We start from the raw sequence: 15,759 nt of genomic DNA, 5'->3' as shown, positions 1-15,759 counted from the left end.
GTTTCCTCTTAAAGGGCTCCAGTAAGCAACCCCACCTTGAATGGATGGAGACACATCTCCGTGGAAACCATCTAATCAAAAGTTACTACCCACAATTGGGTGGGTCACATCTCTATGGAAACAATTTAAAAGATACCACCCAACAATATGGAATGAGGATTAAAGGAGACGGCTTTTCTGGGGTACACAACAGATTCAAACTGGCACAGTATCAGACCTGCAATATATACAGATGTAATTTGTTGCAAATACAACAACGAGGTGGAGATACAGAGGGGGTATAGCAGCAATGTATGTGTATGCTATTAAAGTTAAGTTTGTATCAAATCAAACATGAGTGTTGTAGATTTAGGATATTAAATTTAAGCTCAATAGCAATTACAAAGAAAATATCTGAAAAATATATTCAGAAAGACATGAGGAGGGACTCAAAATGGTCCATGACAACAAGTCAAATAATTTAAAAAGTAGGCATTAATGGTGGAATTGAGGGAGGAAAAAGTATAAGATTTACAAGACCAACTAGCAATATGGCAGAGTCCTACATTAGCAATTAAATGTAAATGGGTTAAACTCTCCAGGCAAAAGGCAGGGATTGGCAGAATGGTTTTTAAAAAGCAGGACCCAACTATATGCTGTTTACAAGAGACCTGACTTAAATTCAAAGACACAAGTAGGTTGAAAGTGAAAGGATGGAAAATATATATACCATGCAAATAGTAACCAAAAGAAAGCTGGGCTATGTATACCAATATCAGATAAAATATACTTCAAGTAAAAAAAAAAAAAAAGTTGTTATGAGGGACAAATAAAGTCACTATGCTGATAAATGGATCACTTCAACAAGAAGACATAACAATTATAAATATTTGTGCACCTAATGGCAGGGCCCCAAAATATATGCAGCAAATATTGACAGATTTGAAAGGAGAAATAGACAGTTCTACATTAATAATAGGAGATTTCAATACACAACTTTCAACAATGGATAGAATACCTAGACAGAAGATCAATAAGGAAATAGAAGACTTCAGTGGTGCTATAAACCAACTAGATGTGAAAAGCCATATAGAGAATACGTCTCCCAACAGCAGCAGATTATACATTCATCTCTAGTGCGCATGGATCAGTCTCCATATGGTAGGTCAAAAAACAAGTCAATAAATTAAAAAAATATTGAAATCATACAATGTGTTTTCTCTGACTACAATGGAATGAAACTAAAAATTGGTAACAGAAGAACTGGAAAATTAAAAAATATGTGGAAATTAAACAACATACTCTTAAACAGTTAATGGGTCAAAGAAGAAATCAAAAGGGAAATTAGGAAATATGATGAGGCAAATGAAAACAAAAATACAACATGTCAAAACTTACAGGATAGAAAAAAGGCAGTTCTGAGAGGGAAACTTTTAGCTCTAAATGCTTACATTATAAAAGAAGAAAAATCTCAAAACAGAGACCTAACCTCCCAACTACAGGATCTAGAAAAAGAAGAGCAAACAAAACACAAAGCAAGCAGGAGGAAGAAAATAACACAGATTAGAGTGGGGATAAATGAAATAGAGAATAAGCAAACAGCAGAGAGAATTAATGAAACCAAAAGTTGGTTCTTTGAAAAGAACAATAAAATCAGCAACCCTTTAGCTGGACTGCCAAAGAAAAAAGGAAAGGGCATAAATAACTAAATCATAAATGAAATGGGGAATATTACTACCTACCCCCACAGAAATAAAAAGGACTATAAGAGGATATTATGAACAGCTGTATGCCAACACATTAGTTAATCTAGATGAGTTGGACAAATTACTAAAAACACAAAAACTACCTAAACTGACTCAAGAAGAAATAGAATTTTCTCAACAGACCAATGACAAGTAGAGACTGAATCAATAATCAAAAACTTTCCAACAAAGGAAAGCCCTGGGATAGGATTGCTTTACTGGTTAATTTTACCAAACATTCCAAGAAGAAGAAACAACAATTCCACTCAAACGCTTCTAAAAAATTGAAGAAGAAGGAATACTTTCTAACTAATTCTTTACCCAAGCCACATAAAGATACCACAGAGAAAATTACAGACCAATATCCCTCATGAATATGAATGCAAAAATCCTGAACACAAATACTAGCAAAGATACTTCAACAGCATAATAAAATAATTATATGCCATGAGCAAGTGAGATATATACCAGATATGCAAAATTCATTCAGTGTAAGAAAATAATTAATATAATATACCGCATTAGCTGAAGAAAAGAAAAAATACACATGATCATCTCAATTCATGAAAAAAAAAAGGCATTTGACAAAATCTAGCACACCTGCTTGATAAAAACACTTAGAAATCTAGGGATAGAAGGAAACTTCCTCAACATGATAAAGGGCGTATATGAAAAGCTCACAGCTAATATCATACTTGCTGGTGAAAGACTGAAAGCTCCCCCCCTAAGATCAGGAACAAGACAAGGATGCCCACCATCACCACTGTTATTCAACACCAGCCTAGAAGTTCTAGCCAGAGCAATTAGACAAGAAAAATCTATAATTAAAAGCCATCCAACATAGAAAGGAGAAAGGTAACTTTCCCTATTTCCAGAGGACATGCTCCTACATACAGACGATCCTGGAAAATCCACAACAAAGCTGTAAGAGCTAATAAACAAATTCAGCAAAATGGTGGGGTACAAGATTGATAAGCAAAAATCAGCAGTGTTTCTATAAGCTAGGAATGAACAATCTGAAGAGGAAATCAGAAAAAAAAATCCATTTACAATAGCAACTAAAAGAATCAAATATCTAGGAAAAATTTAACCAAGGATGTAAATGACATATATGGAAAACTATGAATCTTACTAAAAAAAAATTAAAGAAGACCTAAATAAATAGAAGGACATTCCATGTTCATAAAGGGAGAGACTAAATATTGTTATGATGTGAATTCTTCCCCAAGCTATTTATAGGTTCAATTCAAACCCAATCAAAATTCCAAGAGCCTTCTTTGCAGAAATGGAAAAGTCAATCATTAAATTTATGTGGAAAGTTAAAGGTCCCTGATTAACCACAAGCTTTTTGAAAAAGAACAAAGTTGATGGACTCACACTTTCCAATTTTTAAACTTATTCCAAAGCTACAGTAATCAAAACAGTGTGGCACTGGCAGAAGGATGGACATATAGACAAACAGAATCAATTTAAGAGTTCAGAATTCAACCCTGACATTTATGGCCAAATGATCTTTGACAAGGGTGTAAAGTCCACTCAATGGGTAAAGAATAGTCTCTTTAACAAATGGTGCTGGGAAATCTGAACATCTATATGCAACTACACCAACAACAAAAAAGGTGGGCCCCTACCTCACACCTTATAAAAGAATTTAACACAGAAGGTATCAAAGCCCTAAGCATAAAAAAAAAGCAAAATCATAAAATTCCTAGAAGAAAACCTAAGGAAGCATCTTCAGGACGTTTTGTAATGCAATGGCTTCCTAGATTTTACACCAAACACACGAGCAACAAAGGAAAAAATAGATAAATGGGACTTCATCAAAATTAAAAACTTTTGCTCATCAAAGGACTTCATCATGAAAGTAAAAAAACAACCTACAGAATGGGAGAAAATATTTTGAAACCACATATATGATAAGGGTTTAGTGTCCAGAATATGTAAGGAAATCCTACAACTCACAACAAAAAGAGCAACAGCCCAGTTTAAAAAAAAAAAGGGCAAAAGACCTGGGTAGACATTTCTTCAAAGAAGATAAACAAACGGCCAAAAAAGTACATGAAGAGAGGCTCAACCTCATTAGCCATTAGGGACATGAAAATTAAAACCAAAATGAGATACCATTTCACACCCACTAGAATAGCTACCATTAAAGAATGGAAATAGCAAGTCGTGGAGAGGATTTAGAGAAATAGGAACACTCCTTTATTATTGGTGGGGATGTAAAATGGTGCAGCCACTTGGAAAAAAAGTGTAGTGGTGACTCAGAAGCTAAGTATAGAATTAACATAAGACCCAGGTGATCCCACTTCTTGGTATATATCCGAAATAATGGAAAGTGGGAACTCAAACGGATGCTTGCACACCAAGGCTCATAGCAGCATTTATTCCGCAATTGCCAAGAGATGGAAGCAAACCAAGTGCGCATGAATTGATGAACTGATAAGCAAAATGTGATCTATCCATACAACGGACTATTGCATCAGGAAAAGGAGTGACATCCTGATACAAGCGACCACATGGGCGGACCTTGAGAGCATCATGTTGAGTGAAATGAACCAGACACAAAAGGAAAACTATTGCATGATCTCACTGATATGAAATAATTAGAATAAACAAATTCGTAGAGTCAGAAACTAGAATAGAGGCTGCCAGGGGCCGGCGTGTGGGCAAGGGATGGGGAGTTAGTGCCTCGTTGGTACGGAGTTTCCAACTGGGGTGATGGCGAAAATTTGGTAATGGACGGTGGTGATGGTGGCACAACGGTGAAGGTAATTAATCCCACCTGTTTTTATATGGGAATGTGGTTAAAAGGAGAAGTTTTGGGTTGGATATAGATGACCAGAATAAACATTTTTTAAAAAGACACCATGGGACCTTACAGTGCAAACAGTGAACACTTATGTCAACTATGGACTCTGGTTAGTAGAGTAATGACAATAATATTATTTCATCAATTGCAACAAAGGTACCACATTAATGCAAGGTGTTATCAATAGGGAAAATTGCGTTTGTGAGCAGGGTTATGGAAATGCTCCATTTTCTGCATAATTTCTCTGTAAACCTACAACCTTTCTAATTAAAAAAAAAAGAAACTACAACAGCTATATAAAGACCAGAACCTGCCCTGGAACAGGAGGGCGTGCTGCTGCCAGCTGAGGAGTTGGCACATCTCTAAAAGACAGATTGCCCTTCCTAATAGAGGCCTTAGAATATGTATGTGATTTAACTCAGTGTTTGTAGTTCTTGGCTTCCTCTAAGGGAAGCATGATGAATATATGGAGAGGCTGAACTAGAAGATATTCATCACCGAGCTGTTATAATTTCAAACAATCAATAGAGGATTGATGAAATAAAATAGTATTGGGCCATGTGGTGAAATACTATGCAGCCTTTAACAATGGTGCAGGATTAGACCATAGAAAGCACGAAAAAATGTACAAGCTATAGTTTTAGGTTAAAAAAACTTCATATAGTGTATGGTCCCCTTTCAGAGTATGTGTGTGTGTGTGTGTGTGTTATTTTCTTTAGACATTTTAAAAAATTTCTATATAGAACATAGATAACTATTGTAGTGAGAAAAAGATCTCACAAAAGTTACAGACAAAAAAGAAAATATACAGGTGATAGGAGGACTTGCCAAGTGCATAGAGGGCAGCAGGATGTACCAGTTAGAAGGAGAAGGTCACATGCAAAACTGTGCAGCCTGAGGTGTGCGCGTCTTGCACGGGGGTGGTGAGTGCGCAGGGGCGGGGGCTGAAGGCACCGCGAAGTGACCAGGGAATGGGGAGATGTGAGGCTGGAGGGGCCAGAAGTGCCCGAGAGGCCCTGAACGGCTACAGTAAGTTTGATTTTTAGGGTTGCCAGATTCAGCAAACACACACACCCAAAAACAACAACAAACTCAGTTAAAGTTTGAACTTCAAATAAATAATGAATGGTTTGTAATAAAAGCATGCCCCAGGCCGTGTCTGTCACGGTCTGCTGAGACGCGATGGATAGTAGCTGGCTGGTTGGGGTTGGAGGTGGCGAGCCTGGGGGCCGAGGGGTTGGTGAGGAGGCTGTGGCCGTGACCTCCACGGGAGAAGTCCTCAGCGTCCGCTCGGTCGGGTGGGGGCAGAGGGCGGGGAAGACAGTGGTGACAGCGGCCGTGGTAATGAGGACGATGGTTTGGGCTCTCCCTGGAGGGGAGAGGGGACTGGGCTTGGTGGCTGCTGAGAGGTAGGCAAAGATGGCCCTCAGATTTCTGTTTGGGTCACGGGGTGAATGGGGGCAGACTTGGGGGCCGCGAGGAGAGAAGGTCTTGCAGTTGGGTGCTGAGTTGAGGGAGTGCTGGGTCTCCAGTGGGGGCGCTGGCAGAGGGCAGTGCTGAGAACGCGGGGCACAGGGCTCAGGGGAGGGGTGCGGCCTGGAGCGCGTGCTCTGGGAGCGGCCGTCCTGGAGCCTCAGGGCCCCCCGGCGGGAGCTGTGTGGGGACAGCGGCCGGTCCCACTACCGAAGGGGCCTTTCTCTGGAGTGTCCCATGACCTCCTTCCATCCGACTCCAGGGGCTCGTATCTCACTTTCCACAGTCCCACCCCATCAGTTACAGCACGCGCCATTTGGGATTCAAATCACTGTTTTCACACAGTAAGTAATCATCACTGCTTTAAAAAGACAAAAGCAGTAACTGTTCACTGTAGAACAGGGACAGTTCAGACCAGCAAGAAGGAACAAAATGCACTCACCTGCCCATCCTCCCCCACTGGTGACCATGATGACCCCTGGCGGCCCGTGAACGTGTGATATGCAGACTTCCAGTCTTTTCTAGGGATGGGACGGCCCTCCACCCCGCACCCCCACCCACTGTGTTCAAAATGAGATTTGCGTAACAAGGTAGCACACACGGCCGAAGTCCTGTCCTGGGCAGCGTCAGTTTCCTTCGCTCATCCGCCCAGTGTTCTCAGGCCTCCGGCGGCAGCCCGGCCACCCTCGCGGGCATGCGGTGTGAGGGGTGAACGAAGCAGACACACTCCCTGCTTTATGGGAGGGAGAGAGGAACAGTCCACAGGAAAAATCCAAAGAAACACGTCAAAGCAGGCGTTAAACACCAGGAAGGAAACCGCGCAGAAGAAAGAATTTCAGGGAGGATCTCCCGCTTACAAAGCCACCATCCTTTACCGAGTCCATCCCTCCTGCTGTACATTTTGGTTCTTTTCCATTTTTCTATGCCGTGAACAATGCTGTGATGAACTTCCCCTTCTAGTTTATTCTCTGTGCCCGTCCATAATTATTTCTTTAGGATAAATTCCTAGAGGTGGGATTTCTGGATAAAGCACTTATACTTTTTTTTTTTAGTTACTTTGTTTTCCCTTAATATGCTTAATCAATATAATCAATTTAAATAATTCAACCTTGCATTTCTCTATAGCCACCATCACCACAGTCGGGATACACAATAATTTCCCACCCCAGCTGCGTTGTTGACAAGCCTACCTCTCCCCTGGCCCCTCGCAACTGTGCTGTGGCCTCTGTCCCTATGGCTTTGCCTTTTCCAGGGTTGTCATACAATAAGTAAACAGAATAATACAGTGCGTAGATTTTGAGACTGGCTTCTCGTACACCATAATGCCTTTGAGATTTGTCCATACCGCTGCTTGTGTCAATGGTCTGTTCCTTTCATTGCTGAATATACTGTATTTTGAAGGACATTTGCATTGTTTCCAGTTTGGGGTGATTATAAACAGAGCTGCTATAAACACGCGCATACAGGTTTGTTTTTATTTTTCCACCTGAAGATATGTTTACATTTCTCTCTGGTAAATTCCGAGGAGTGGGACTGCTGGGTCACGAGGTAAGTGTGTGGTTAACCATATAAGAAGCTGCCAAACTGTTTCCCCCCAGCAAGGTCTGAGGGTTCCGGGTGCTTCCCAGCCTGACCATCATTTGATAGCATCAGTGTTTACCAGTTTCCATGGTAACAGAACTAACCAATAGAAATTGCCGTCTTAACTTGCATTTCCACCGCGGATAATGACGTTGGGCCTCTTTTCGTGCTAACCTGCCACCTGTACAGCTCCATAGGTGAGGTCTCTGTTCCAAACGTTTGCCCTGCCCCCCGTTTTTCTTTTTACTCAGTACCATTACCTAAATGCCTCATTTTATTTGGAATCACTACCTTTCCTCTAATGTCCTTCTGCTGTTCCAGGGTCCCACATTCTATTTTGTCCTCGTGTGTCCTTTGCCACCTCTGGTCTGTGACCGTTTCTCAGCCTCCCTCATTGGGGGGGCCTTTTCTAAGGTTTCGGTTGGGGTGCACAGTCAGCAGGGGTGCTGACGCGGCCTCCTGTGCAGCTGGGCTGGGGTCTAGGGCTCCAGCTGTCCCCACCCCACTCCTTGGGCGACTGTCAGCTCCTCGGGGACGCGCCCAGAGACCTGCTCCCGCCACCCTGCTGAGCCGTCACCAGGGCCGGCCGCCCTGGAGATAAAATAGGGGTACCCGAGTAGAGCTCTGTTTGGAGCCCGGCCGCAGGTGAGATGGGGTGGGGCGGTGATCAGTGACTGACCTTTAACCCCCACCCCATCCCCACCACTGTTTGGACAGCGGTGGGCTGCGTCAGTGCCCTTTCAGTAGCATGAAGCAGATGCTTGGAGGGCAAGGATAACAGGACTCACACCCCTCAGACAGACGCTGCACGCGCCCAGGCCCCGGCCCGGCCCCACGCCCACGCCCACCCAGCCTGCACACACTCACACCCATGCACAGCCCCACACACCCGCCCGGCACGCACATCCCGTCCGTGCACCCGCATCGATCACACAAGAGGCTCTGCCAGCCACGCACACGCTCCCGGAACCCTAATGGCATTTGGAAGTTAATTCTCTTTAAACTGCAGTCAAAAACACAACACAAAGCAACACAAATCAACGTCCTCCTTGGCAATCTCTTAAGGGCTTCCGTGTCAAGAAGAGGTTAAACTGCATTAGAGCCATTGCAGTGAGTGGAACCAGGAGAGATGGGTCGAGTGGAAGGGCTGAAGGAAGTCCTTCCATCTGCTGCCTTCTGTGGCTGAGCTCTGACTGCGGGGACCCTCACCCCTGGAGGAGCTAAGGCAGAGAAATGACCCTCCACGGCTCCCTGTGGAAGACACCTTCCCACTTCACCAGGGGTGGCAGCTGGAAAGAGTGATTTCCTAGGATCAGCGCAGGGGCGAGAGGTACCGCGGTGGCCAGTGCACGGGGCAGGCTTTGCTCGAGGTGTCTCATCCACGTCCAGCGCTCGGTCCCCTGAGCGGTCTTGGGTTTGTTTCTAGGCGAAGACGTTCCATTGGGAAGCTGCCAATTGGGCTCACATTGTCAAGCCCCCACCCCAGGTCTTGGCTACCCCCCTGCGGGAGACTGCAGCATGCAGCCAGCCCCGAGGGCCCATGGGTGCCGCCCGGGAGGAGGAGGTACCCCAGGCTGGGGGCCCAGCCGCTCAGCCTCACCCCAACCCGGGTGCTGCAGGCCATTGGAGGCCCGCCCGGAGGCTGGGCCAGCTGAGCCCTCCCGGGGCCGCCTCTCTACCCCAGCGGGCAGCACGGCTGGTTGGAGCTTGTTGCAAGTGCCTCCTTGGTAGATCCTGGCCTGGGTTTCTCGGACGCTGGTTTAAATTCTCAGGCCCCTTCCATGGCTCCCACATCTCGGCTTCTCCTTCTGCCTCCCTGACCCTCCTGTTTCCCTCCTGCTCCTTCACAGTCACAGCCCTGGAGATTCTGTTTTGGTTTTCCTCTACTCTCCCTTGGTGATAACTTCCGGTCCTACCACTTCGGCTGTCAAACTTGACTGGGAGACATTCATTCCGGCATGCCTCTCCTTGTATGTAACTTGACTTTCACTGTCCAGCAGGATGAATTGGCTCATTCATTTGTTCAGCAGGTTCTCCAAAGTGTGATGGCACACAGTAGGTGCGCTAAGGTGGCTGGACATGGTGAGAGCTCAGTAATGCTTGTTTGCTGGAAATTGGTCATTTATTCTACAGCAGCCACTCATTGCATGTCTGCCGTCTGCCCTGTGCTTGGCCCTGACATGAAGGACTGACAGTCAGTAGGAGGAGCTAGACCTCCAGGGACTCATTATATGGTAGTCAGCAAACACAGAGAGGCTGAGCAGTGGGGGAAGGCGTCGATGTAACTAGTGCAGTCTAGGAAGGCTTCCTGGAGGAGCTGGTGCTTGACCAGGATCTTGGAGGTAGCCAGTAGGGGAGGGGAACAAGGAGGTCAGAGGTCTTCTTTAATCAGGAGTAATCTAGTCTGAGTTGTGGGGCCTCTTTTTTCCCCTGCCTTGTTGAGGAGGAGGGCCCTGTGCCATGGGCTGGATTCTGACCAGCACAAGGGCCTCAGGCAACCCTGCTGATTCTCCACTGTCGGCATCTCTGGTTGCCTCTTGGGACCTCTAGCTGGACAGCAGTCTGCTCTCAGGGCTCGGAACAGCCTGCCCGTCCACCTGCCCCATCCTGGCCGTCCACCAGAGGGGCCACCTGGGGAACAGAAGTGCACACTGGAACGATTTAGTCAGGAGGTTGGAAGATCCTGAGAGGCGCGGCTGCTGTCCACAGATGTCCAGGCAGTTGGCTTGGGAAGAGGCCTGAGGGATTAGACCCAGGAGTGATGAACCAGAACTGCAGGAGGCAAACCTGGGCTACAGTCCCACTGGTCTGGGGCAGTGAGCTCCCTGTCACCAAAAACTAATGACTCAGTACTCAGTGGAAAGGCTGCAGGAGGAAGTCAAAACAGATGGCCCCTGAGTCCAGCATGTCAGGACTGAGTACCTGAGAGGGCCCTGGTGTCAGGTGGGCTGCAGGACACTAGGGCATTTTCCACTGTTGTCTAAGTTGGGGAACCTGGCCTTGGGAGCTGAAGGAAGATGATCAGTCATCAAGGTTGAAATTGGAAGTCTGTCTTCCGTCTTCCTCAAGGAACCAGAAGCATCCGTTTCCCAAGACTCCTTCAATCCCTAAGGTTTCCAGTTAGCTGACGCTCGCCTGGACTAACTGTCCACACACGTCCCCACCCCCCTCTCCCACTCTCCAGGCACAGGCCCCACGGGAGAACAAGGCAGGAGGGACACCATGGGGCTAAGGCCGTGGCAGCACCCCTGTTTGCTCTCACACCAGGGAGAGCACCTGCTCCCGATTTAGAGACGAGACTCTGAGGGGTGAGATGAGACACCCGGAGCCGTGGTCAGAACTCCAGGCCCAAGAGATCTCCTGATGCGTGGTCAGGGGGGCTTCAGACTCCAGCTCGGTCTCTCCCCTTCCCTCGGCCTCTGAGGGTGGCTGGAGGTGGGGAAACCTGGATTCTGGCATCTGCCCCGGGGGGACTGGGCGGCTGTTCTGCCGCCTGCACCCAGGCTGAGCCGCGAGCACAGCTGCACGGCCAGGGGCTTCTCCTGGGGCCGCAGCCTGGCTCCTCATCCTCCTCGCAGGGCGTCAGGCTCCTGGGTCCCTTCTGCTCCTGCCTCTCTTGCTGGGAAATGGGCCAACCCGCGCAGTCGCGAACAGAGGACAGGTCCAGGGGAGGCGAGGCCCCCTTCTGCTTCAAACTGCAGACATCCTCTCCCCTCTCTGGCCTCAGTTTCCCCACCAGTAAACTTGGGGCTGTGGGCTGCGACATGGAGTCCCTCTTGCCCAGCTCCAGCCCCTGTCGCTGTGCAGCAGGATTCCAATCCTGAGCTGGATGCAGCGTACAGAGTAAGGGGGTGCAGCCGGAGGGCCCTCGGGATCATGGGGTGGAGTCTGGGGACAGGGCTAGGGTAGAAGAGAGCAGTAGCCACCCACCCACCCCCGCCCCATCTGACCTCCAGGAAGTTGCATAACAGGGGTGTTTATTTTTGGTGAGACTGGGTGGGATTTCTTTCCTTTAAAAAAAATCCCAAAACATAAAACTTAGCTGTCTGCCAGGAAGATGAATATCTTTGCTGAAGCTCTTGGCCCGGCTGCGGTTTGCACAATGCAGAGTGAAGCAGGGGCTGGCGTGGGCGTGCATGCGCAGTGGCCCTGGGCCCCCCCCCACGTGGCATCAGGGCCGCCGTGCCCCGCAGGGATGGCCTTACCAAGCTGTGCCAGGCCTATCAGGGCACTGCCCCACGCCCTTTCCAGGCTGCCCTGGAGAGAGGGTGAGAACTGAGGGGGTAAAATGCCCCTTTCAGTCCCCTGAGGGGCGCTGCTCTCAGGGCCCGTAGCTCACAGCGGCCACTGGGGACTTCTCCGGGGTGGACGGCCCCTCGTGCCAACAGGCTCAAGTGCAGACCAGACCTGAGAACCACGGTAATGGCAAAACCCTACAGAGCCGGCGTGGTGAAAGAGCTTTACTTAGGCTAGCTCCTTCAGTTCTGACTGCTGAAAAAGCCTATGCGCTATTGGCAGTCCCATTTTATAGAAGGGGAAACTGAGCACAAGGCGGTTAGGTAAACTGTCCAAGGAATACAGTTGGAGCACCGTTGGCACGGGATACAGGCCCTGCTGTAAACCCCTATGGGGGCCAGTGTGTCCGGCAGGATGAGGACTGGGCTCACGGACTTGGCTAAGCCCCTCCGTGCCCCACCCCCACCTGGCCAAGGCCTCCTCATCCTCCATCTGTGCGTGTGAACCAGTCCCTTGCGGCTCTGAGCTCCCACGGGTCAACCTGCGGGGCTCGGCTTTGTCAGGGCATTGGCTGAGGGCCCAGGCCACGAGCTGTGCTCACGTAAAACTGCCAGATGTTGGCATCCGGGGGCTGAGCGGGCCTGGAGGGGAGGGTGCTGCTTGTAAAAGGAAATGGGACCCCTGCCTCAGTCAGAAACCAGCCTCCCGAAGAAAAGGTCCCTGTTGGATAAGAGTTGAGAGCAGTGTGGAAGGTGGGGTGCTGGCGAGGTGAGAGCAGTATGGAAGGTGGGGTGCCGGCAGGCAGCTGCAGCTCCCCTCAGTGCTGGGCTCCTGGGTAGAAGCTCCACAGCTCCTGCTGAGCCCCAAAATGGCTGGGCCAGGACAGGGGGGCACTCGTATCTGCCCCAGGGCTGGCCTGTCCTACTTGCCCCAAGTGCAGCTGGGCCACCGAGGGCTGCCAAGGAACGTGTCTGTTCTCCCAGGAAGTCAGAGCCATTGGCTCAACCTCCTCCATGCCCAAAGGAGAAGTTCTGGCAAAGGGCAGTTGCTTCTAGAGAGAAAGGAACAGGGTGGGCGGGGTGGGAGTTAAAGGTCAGAGAGGTCAGATTGGGTTGACCCAGAGTCCCATGACACTGGTACTGGAAGATGCTGGCTCAGAGAGGGAAGGGACCAGCCCAGGGTCACACAGCATGTTAAAGGCAAGCCCGACTAGAGCCTGAGTCTCCCGGCCGCACACCCAGCGCACCTCCTCTCTTCTGGGTCCACCGCTGGTTTCTGACCTTGTTTCCTCCCCCTTCAGCCAAAGAGAGCTCCCTGGTTGAGCCAGAGCTGCCGCCGGACGCCGACCCGGTGGGGATGGAGGGCAGCTACCTCAGCGCGAAGGAGGCCGGGGTGAAGGGGCCGCCGGACGTCCCCGGCGCCCTGGAGAAGGCCGACTCTGAGGGCAACAAGGGCAAGAAGCGGCGGAACCGCACCACGTTCACCAGCTACCAGCTGGAGGAGCTGGAGAAGGTCTTCCAGAAGACCCACTACCCGGACGTGTACGCGCGCGAGCAGCTGGCCATGCGGACCGACCTGACCGAGGCCCGCGTGCAGGTCAGTGCGGGCTGCCGGGGCTGGGGCTGCTGCTCTCCCCGGCCTCCCGGGCCCTGCCCCTCCACGAGGTCCTGAGAGGCCCCCCCCGACCCTGCGCCCCCCAGCGCAGCCCCACCTTAGCAGCGCTGAAAGCAGGGGGGGCCTCGGCGGGGGGCGGGCAGCCGCGAGCTGTGCCTCTCGCTCTGGTCTCGAGCCCTTGGTCTCGGAGCGAGGATAGGAAAAGCACAAAAACATCTCCGCAGCCCGGCGGGCACAGACAGGGCAGGGGCAGTCACTGCTCTTTCTGCCTGGGATGGCTGCCCCCGTATTCCAGAGTTTGCCTCAACACACCTCCCCTGAGAGGTTTTCTGGTCACCATAGCTACAAAAGGAGCCCCCAGCCACCACCCAACCACCAAAACCCAACACCACCCAACCTGACCCCATTCCACCCAAGTCAACCTCACGTGACCAACACACCCGAGCCCGGTCTCCTTCCTGTCACGTTGTCCGATGTTCGCCTCTTTACAGAATTTATGATTGCCTTCAGTTATGGTGCTTGTCTCCTTCCACTGGAGCGCTTGTTCCCCGAGGGCGGGCCTGTCTGAGTGGTCATCGCTGTGTCCCACCGATCAGAGAAGGCCAGCGGGAGACGGGCAGTGGGTGGTTATCGGCAGGCTGACTGATCTCCTTTGTCCGGGGAAGTATGTCTCCCCTCCCTGTATGAGATCGCAGCAAAGGAAGAACCAGAAAAGAAGCAAAGACTTCTGAGTGACCAAAATGCAGGTCACAAAACCCACACACTAAAGCTTAACCACATTCTTCACAGGAGATTTACTTTAGCTTAAAGCAAAATAAATACCATGCTCAATCTGCTTTCCCAACGCAAGGCACATTAGAAATAGCAGTTACGGTGCTGCCATGTACCCGATTTCCTCTCCAGTGAGCCAGGGGAATCAACAACCTGAGCGCAAAATGGGTTTTTTGTTTTATTTTTTAAAATGTGGCAAATAACCTATATACAAAAAAGCAATAAAAACAAAGAAACTAACTAAATAAATAAAGCAATATTTCAAAGCACACCACAACAATTAGTTACAGAACAGATTTTAAGAGTTCGGTATGGGTTACAGGTCCACAATCCCTGGCTTTTACTGCTCGCTGCTCCAAGACACTGGAGACTGAAAGAAATACCAGCCTATGATTCGGCAGTCATGCTCATTTGTTAAATCCTATCTTCTCTGTTATAATTCCTCCTCCCCCTTTGACCTCCCAGTCGTTAGGGGTACTTGGGCTCTGCCCATTCTAACTTTTTCATGTTGGAAGGGGCCGTCGATAACATGGGATGGGGGACGGAACTAGTTGATGCTCTGGAGAGGCTGGGCCCTCTGGGTTTCAGGACTCATCGGCCTAGGGACCCCTCTGGAGGGTGCAGGTTTCCGGAAAGAAAACATAGTGCGTGGAACCTTTGTAGACGCTCAGACAGAGCCACAGGTGTTCTTTAGGGTTGGCAGGGATGGTTTGGTTGGGGTTTGCAAACCCTGCTGATTAGAAACATCTAGCTGAAGCTTGCGTAAGAGTGGTCTCCAACTCTAGGTGAACTCTCTCAGCCGTTGATACCTTATTTGTTACATTCTTTTCCCCAAAACGGTTTTTTTTTTTTTTTTTTTTTTTTTTTTTTTTGAGAAACACATCACCACAGTCTCGGGTCATCCAATCTAAGGACAAAGCCCCACGTTACTCAGCAGGCCCCCAGGCCCCCAGGCTCTGCTGCATCACTTCACTAAAGAATCTTCAGCAGAGAGGTTCTAAGGCATCAATAAAAGGTTCATCAGTCCCAACCCGTGTTTAGTAAGGCAGAAGCATTTGCAACATAGTCCAGAAACCTTTTTATCCAAAGGGGTTCGTCCAAAAGCATTGGCAGTTAGTGGCTAGGCAGCCACCCTGACCCCCAGCTACCCAAAGTGATTCCGAACAGTCATGTGGCTGAATGACAAGTGGTCTGAGGGCAGGCTGCCTGGGGAAAGGTGGAGGAAGGAGGGCAGGGCAGCTGAGGCTTCACCGTTAAGGTAGAAGCCCTTGCACACCCACTATCTCTCAAGTGAGGCTCGCTGGCTGTGCAACCGTGCGTGCCTCAGAGACCCCGCAGAAACCTCGCTGTCCGGCCAAGTTCCTGCCCATGGGCATGAGATGAGAGGCAGGATGAGGGTGGAGAAGGGGGTGGGAGGGAAACCCTGGCTATGGGACATTCCTGTAGGTGCCGTGTTTGTGGGTGGGATAAACCCTGTCCATTTCCTGTGTGCAGATGGGTGTGTGTGTGTACACACGGGCGAGAGTGCACGGGACGAGGAGATTCACT

At 49.3% G+C, this 15,759-nt stretch overlaps 1 protein-coding gene and 1 long non-coding RNA gene across 2 annotated transcripts in view; one reads left to right on the top strand and one right to left on the bottom strand.

Annotated features, from left to right (window-relative positions):
• The window catches only part of ALX4 (ALX homeobox 4), a 50,021-nt gene that overhangs the window by 26,611 nt on the left and 7,651 nt on the right, over positions 1–15,759 (top strand). The window contains exon 2 of the mRNA XM_077114466.1: positions 13,127–13,422. Coding sequence (XP_076970581.1) covers positions 13,127–13,422 — 296 coding nt within the window. The remainder of the gene's footprint in view (positions 1–13,126; positions 13,423–15,759) is intronic.
• LOC143644898 (uncharacterized) lies at positions 11,567–14,372 on the bottom strand. The gene is made up of 4 exons (XR_013156946.1): positions 14,263–14,372; positions 13,881–14,119; positions 13,073–13,264; positions 11,567–12,877 (listed from the first exon to the last, which is right to left on the bottom strand). It is a non-coding gene; the product is annotated as an uncharacterized LOC143644898 (long non-coding RNA).

Source organism: Tamandua tetradactyla, chromosome 8 (genome assembly GCF_023851605.1).
Source record: "Tamandua tetradactyla isolate mTamTet1 chromosome 8, mTamTet1.pri, whole genome shotgun sequence".
Classification (NCBI taxonomy): Eukaryota; Metazoa; Chordata; class Mammalia; order Pilosa; family Myrmecophagidae; genus Tamandua; species Tamandua tetradactyla.
Note: the sequence above shows the minus strand (reverse complement) of the source record. Positions and strands in the feature narration are given on the sequence as shown.